General features: G+C 43.5%; 1 protein-coding gene across 1 annotated transcript in view; it reads right to left on the reverse strand.

Moving 5' to 3' along the window:
* The window catches only part of HTRA1 (HtrA serine peptidase 1), a 57300-nt gene extending 51053 nt beyond the window's left edge, over positions 1–6247 (reverse strand). The window contains exon 1 of the mRNA XM_032225451.1: positions 5640–6247. Within this exon, the coding sequence (XP_032081342.1) occupies positions 5640–6108 (469 nt within the window). The 5' untranslated portion in view covers positions 6109–6247. The remainder of the gene's footprint in view (positions 1–5639) is intronic.
* Between the last annotated feature and the right edge of the window lie 727 nt (positions 6248–6974).

Consider the following 6974-nt stretch of genomic DNA (forward strand, 5'->3'; position numbering starts at 1 on the left):
TCTAGGTGCTGCGGGAATGTCCAACCCCGCCCTGGGGTCGCCTGTGGGTGCATGTGTTACCATCTTGGAGGACATAGATCATTCATATATTTCTTCCTTTTGGGACTTATTCTTCGTTTTGTAAACTGAGCCTTTGAGGAGAGCAGGAGGTGTGGCTACACAAACTTTGAACTCAGTCCTTGGGCAGCAAGCTGAAGTTAACCCATGCTTAGACACTCCTGCAGCGCCTAGAGAATGACCATTCATGGTCATTCTGGCGAGTGCAATGAAGGGCAATAAAATGAGGCCTCCAGAAACAAGAAACTCAGTAGTGGATGACAGGATCCACCATTGGTCAGCCATGGAAGGTGTGCTGAACAAGCAGAACATGCTGGATAAAGCAGAACAAGGAGAAGACTGTTTCTTGTGGAATGCAATTCCTGAACAAACAGGGATTCTTTCATTATCGTCTTTGTAAAAAAAAAAGCTCTGGGAAGTAGATTAACTGTAAATGTCTATACATCATCATTAAATTGAATAGGGCTAAGGTTAGTGTTAAGATGAATGAGTATTAAGAAATCAGTGAGCATTAAGAAATTATTAACTCTAAGACTATCCAGACAATTTTGTGGCTAAGCAGGATGAGAATCCAGGTTTCTTTTGGCTGGTGCCAAAGTGTTTCTTGCTGCCATTTCTCAGAATCTTTTACAAAGAATCAGAATTTTTTTAAAATTAAAGTTGCATTTCGAACTGTCTTGTGACAAAATGTATCATGCTAAATGGATTACATTTTGATAAAACAATGATAGCATTGCTAAAAAAAATGATCCACATACCTGTAATAGCTATGTAACAAACCCTAAATCTGCTGTTGAAATCAGGATTACATTTTCCTTTAATTTGTGATAAATTGCTAGTCAAGGACGTTAAGTAATAAACAAATGTGTATGTGTGTGTGTGTGTGTGTGTGTGTGTTGTATTTGTGCTGATAAATAAATAAAGGGAGACTAGTATAGACAAATACAACACAAATGTAACAAAGGCAACAGTAAAAATATTGGCTTTCTGTCTGGATGGTGATGAGCCGATAGACAGAGAAAGGAAGCAGTATGGCTCCTCCCATATTTGGGCATACCAGCAGTTTTGACACTAAATACATACCTATTTCCCTGGCTCAGCTGATAAAGGAGGAGAACCTTGTGGCTTGGTGGTTAACCCAGCTGTCTAATACAGCACAGGTTCAAATCCCAGTAAGGGTATGGCTAGCTGATAAGAGCTAAATAGCTTGAAATAGATCTATACTAGTCTCCCTTTATTTATTTATCAGCACAAATACAACAAAATGTAACAAAGGCAACAGTAAAAATATTGGCTTTCTGTCTGGATGGTCTCTTGTGATGAGCCAATAGACAGAAAAAGGAAGCAGTATGCCTCCTCCCATATTTGGGCATACCAGGGGTTGTGACACTATATATATATATATATATATATATATATATATATATATATATATATGTATGTATGTATGTATGTATGTATGTATGTATGTATGTATATATGTGTGTGTGTGTGTGTGTGTATCTGTATCTGTATCTATATCTATATCTATCTATCTATCTATACATACATACATACATACATACAATATACATACATACAATATATATATATATATATTACAATACTAAAGCTACACCAGTGTAAGCGGGAGTCACATAAACTTATATTCAGTGCACAGTTCAATTCTAGACTGAAATGATTAAAGTCTAGAATTTGACACATACATTTTTCAAGTCTATAAAAAGAAGATTGCATATATTACTGGATAGTCTAAGAATGTATATGAAATCAGGTTTCAACTATACAGGAAAGAGTTGTGTAAACAAGCCAACTTGGACCCTACCAATTACCGATAAAACAGAAAGAATGGGATGGTTTGAAATGCAAGGATCACATATGAACTTTCTCCCTGTTACAGTTTTCCATTCCAAGCTATATTACTTTATTATTATTATTTCTCCTTCATGAGATTTATATAAGCAAAATGGAGGCATCAAAAAGACTGTAGAATTATATTTTCAATGGAAAAATGTAGGAAAGGAACAGGGTTTTACTTCCACTCCAATCTGCCAACCGTATCTACTGTGACCCTGTGCTTATAAATGTCCGTAGGACTGAATCCATTAGCTTGATCCAGCTTTAAAAAAATCGTCTGTGGTTGGGATTTATAGGTTAATGTTAACTGGATTGTGGCAGGTAAAAGCAGGTAAAAACTAGTAAGGGCAAAACTCTTGTTTTTTTCAGTCATGGTCTCATCAAAGAAAATATTTATCTCTAGGAAATTTTTTGTAAGAGCCAAACCAGATGTTGTAAACAAAAGTCTTCCAACTGTTTTATGAAAAGCAAGCACAGGTCCCTGCAAATATAAACAAAGGAGCAATAACTGCTTAACCCTCTCCTTCCAATTGCCTATTCTTCTGTTAAAATGCCCACCCATTCACTTTTTCATCCCTAGAAAAAAGGCACGTGATTTCATGATTTCCCCTAGGCAAACAGAAAAATGACTCATATGTAGTTAGGAAATTAAATACATGAAAAGGGTTAAGCAGCTATTTGGCTGCCAATGGTTACAGTTATCCTCCAAGATTGTTTTAAATCTTTAAAAACATGATATGTATGATCATCATGGATTCTTAACCTACGATGACTTTTGAGCCATGCAAAATATAACATAAAACTGAACGAGGGGTGTAATTTTACACATACTTTCCAGGAGGTAAGACCCAGAGAACACATCTGGACTTCTCAGTAGATATTTGTTTATTTATTTAGCTTATTCTTCCATTAAAAGGAATCCTGAAATAGCCTACAGCATTAGAAAATAAATCAACCTCAGTAAAAACATTATAAAACATACCGGTTATTTATAAACTCATTCTGAGTTTTAAAAAACCCTGATTTGGGCTAAACGTAACACTTATAGATAGATACATATTATAAAGTATATATAAATTATATAGTATTGTACTAATATACTCTTATTTATTTGGATTTGTTATGCCACTCACTTCCATTACGGCTATTCTATTAGTTCAAAACATGTATTAAAAGCACAAGTAAAAGTCACATCTGCTTGGATCAAAATAACGTTCTCCAACATGCAAAAAAAGAAAGTTCAACAGGGACAATAGAATCTATTCTATTTATTTCAAAATGAAGAAATCAAACAAATATATTTCCCTTCACACTCCCTTGGATCAAAAGCCAGACATTTACCTAGCACAGTGTTTCTCAACCTTGGCGACTTTAAATCCTGTGGACTTCAACTCCCAGAATTCCCCAGCCAGCAATTGTGGCCTGGGGAATTCTGGGAGTTGAAGTCCACAGGACTTAAAGTCGCCAAGGTTGAGAAACACTGCTCTATAACAAGGGTCCTCAAACATGGCCACTTTAAGACTTGTGGACTTCAGCTTCCAGAATTCCCCAGCCAGCAATTGCGGCATGGGGAATTCTGGGAGTTGAAGTCCACAGGACTTAAAGTCACCAAGGTTGAGAAACACTGCTCTATAACAAGGGTCCTCAAACATGGCCACTTTAAGACTTGTGGACTCCAGCTCCCAGAATTCCCCAGCCAGCAATTGTGGCCTGGGGAATTCTGGGAGTTGAAGTTCACAGGACTTAAAGTCGCCAAGGTTGAGAAACACTGCTCTATAACAAGGGTCCTCAAACATGGCCACTTTAAGACTTGTGGACTTCAGCTCCCAGAATTCCCCAGCCAGGAATTGTGGCCTGGTGAATTCTGGGAGTTGAAGTCCACAGGACTTAAAGTCGCCAAGGTTGAGAAACACTGACCTAGCATATAAACTAGTTTAAAGGTTGCTCCGACTTTTCTATTCTCACCTAACAAAACTGAATCTTCTCTGAGCTGTGATGTTTCTTCCACTGTCCTTTCACTATTATATCTTATCTAGCTTGTTGTCTTCTTTCCTTGGAACATACTTTTGTTTATTCGTACAGATGTCCTCCATCTGTCTGTTCCTTCCATGACCCAAGCCAAGGTCCATTCAGCATTCCTTAGCCATGTTGCATCCCCAAATATGTACTTTTTCTTTCCTTTCTAGAAGGTCATGGACACAACTATTATCGATCCGTTGGAAACCAGGAGTGTCAATTCTCCTGGGCACCGCAAAGTACTCGTTTTGTCACCATTTAAAAATGCCAGATAACATTTCTCTTAGCACCCCCTAGGAAATGAGGAGTTCAGGCCCAGCTCAAATCTTTCCCCTTCCCTTCTTCAGTCAAGAAGAAAGAAGCTAAATTAAGTTTAGCTAAATGCCCCCACTAGGAAGGAGAGAAGAAGGGAGGGAAGGAAGGGGGGAAGGAAGGAGGAAAGGAAGGAGGAAAGGAAGGAGAGAAGAAAGGAGGGAAGGAAGGAGGGAAAGAGGGAAGAAGAGAAGAAAGGAGGGAGGGAAGGGGGAAGGAGGGAGCGAAGGAAGGATGGAAGGAAGGAGAGAAGAAAGGAGGGAAGGAAGGAGGGAAGGAAGGAGAGAAGGAGAGAAGAAGGGAGGGAAGGAAGGAGGGAATGCAGGAGAGAAGGAAGGGGGGAAGGAAGGAGGAAAGGAAGGAGAGAAGGAGAGAAGAAAGGAGGGAAGGAAGGAACGAAAGAAGGAGGGAAGGAAGGGGGGAAAGAGGGAAGGAGAGAAGAAAGGAGGGAGGGAAGTGGGAAGGAGGGAGGGAAGGAAGGAGGAAAGGAAGGAGAGAAGGAGAGAAGAAAGGAGGGAAGGAAGGAGGGAAGGAAGGAGGGAAAGAGGGAAGGAGAGAAGAAAGGAGGGAGGGAAGGGGGAAGGAGGGAGGGAAGGAAGGAGGAAAGGAAGGCGAGAAGGAGAGAAGAAAGGAGGAAAGGAAGGGGGGAAAGAAGGAGAGAAGGAAGGAGGGAAAGAGGGAAGGAGAGAAGAAAGGAGGGAGGGAAGGGGGAAGGAGGGAGGGAAGGAAGGATGGAAGGAAGGAGAGAAGGAGAGAAGAAAGGAGGGAGAGAAGGAGGGAAGGAAGGAGGGAAAGAGGGAAGGAGAGAAGAAAGAAGGGAGGGACGGGGGAAGGAAAGGAAGGAGGGAAGGAAGGAGAGAAGGAGGGAAGGAAGGAAGAAGAAGTAGGATTATTGTAAGATAAGATGGGTTTATGGGATGGTAAGAAAGCAATTTCAAGTATGTTGTCAACTGTAGGGGAGAAAAATTGTTACAAATACATATTAATAACAGTTATGAGATCATATAATTGTGAATGTATATATGAGAAATTAAAAATTAAAATAAATAAATTAATTAAGTTTTATAAATTAAGTTAGCATCGTAATAGCATTTTAGACTACCCCCACCCCCCACCCCCCAAAAAAGCGACTAAGAGAGAAGGGTACAAATGTAACTCAGCCCCAGACATCGCGCAGGGGGGGGGGGATTTGGGGCAAGGGGAAAAAAAGGCAATTTGCTTTAACTACCCAGCGCATCTTCAGATGCGTTGCGCTCCAATATCCCCCCCCCACCACCACCACAATATTTATGGGTGTTGAAGCCCAACGCATTTGGAGACCCGACGAAGGCGCGAGGAATTCGCAGGGGAAAGCTGAACGATGCGCGCCCGCCTCCCTCGCCCCGCCGGCCTCTCACCCTGACCGCAGGCGCCCCTCTGGATGGCGATGACGGGCGGCTGCTGCTGGCTTTCCGAGCGCTGGCTAGCGGTCCGCAGCTGACACAGGTTGCCGTAGCTCCTTCCATCGCTGCCACACACCGGCTCGTTCCCGGCACACACGCAGTGGCCGCCTTTGGCTCGCCTGCGCACCGTAGCCGAAGCCGCCACTCCGGGGGCCCCGGCCGACAGCACACACAACAGCCCTTCGGCACACGACGGCTCTCCGAACGGGGAGCCTCCGCAGGGCTCGCCCTCTTGCGCGGCGCACACGGGGCAGCAGCCGCAGGAATCGAGGGTCTGCCCGCTTCCCGCGCACTCGGCGGGCACCTCCGGGCACCGCGCGCGGTCGCAGCGCTCAGGGCAAATCCGGCCGAAGGCTTGAGCCCAGCCGCCCGGGAGCAGGAGCAAGAAGAGGCTGGGCGCCAAAGGCCACAGAAGGGCTTTCATCTTTTTCTTCCCAAGAAGGCGCGGAAAGTCCAGCGAGGGAAACACGCGCAACGGGTCGGGGAGAGAAGGAGAGTCCCGGCGCGGGGAGAGCCGGGAATTGGAAACCTCGCCTGGCCAAAACGCGGAGGACAACTGAGGAGGGAAGCGCTGCTTTAAATGGAGCCGGCGCCGGCGGAGAAGTTGGACGAGCGCATGGTTTTTGAGGAGCCGCCTGGGAGGAGACTTGGCGCCGTTAGGCAAAGCCGGAGAAGGGAAGGAAATCTGCTGGACGCGCCAATTGGGGAGTGCAAACTGCAGCAAGCTCGCGGAACTCCCCTCCCTCCCTTTTCAGCCTTTTTTAAAAGTATTTTTAATTAATATTGAAAAGCCCGGTTCTGTCATTTATATCAGGTGAACATACTTGCCATAAGAGGTTTTTAAAATATATATTTTTGTAATTGTTTATACCTAGCGGAGCAGGCGGTATTATGGGCGTTCCCTTAACTCTCTTGTGCACCTATAAGTATCCTATAAGTAGATCATCCTATCAGCCAACCTAGAGTTCCATACTTAGCTCAGATCCATCCTGCTGCCAGTGGAATGCACAATAAATTGTTGTCGTTTTGTGGGAAGTTATCATCCAGCCCTCTCCCAGAAAAATGAAATACCCTAGGAAATATCGAAAAGGCAGAATATTTCTCTGGATGTGAAAAGAAAGAAACATGCTTTAAAAGACAGAAGAGTTGCCTGTAGCTTCCTGCCCATCCACACTTTCTCAATAGGCCATTGAGAAGGCCAGGCTAGCCCACTTTACATAATAAAGACTTCCCCACTGCAGCTGTAGGGGGAAGGGATGTTACTCAACTCTCCACATGGCATCTGAGAAC

The sequence above is a fragment of the Thamnophis elegans genome, chromosome 10 (assembly GCF_009769535.1).
Source record: "Thamnophis elegans isolate rThaEle1 chromosome 10, rThaEle1.pri, whole genome shotgun sequence".
NCBI lineage: Eukaryota > Metazoa > Chordata > Lepidosauria > Squamata > Colubridae > Thamnophis > Thamnophis elegans.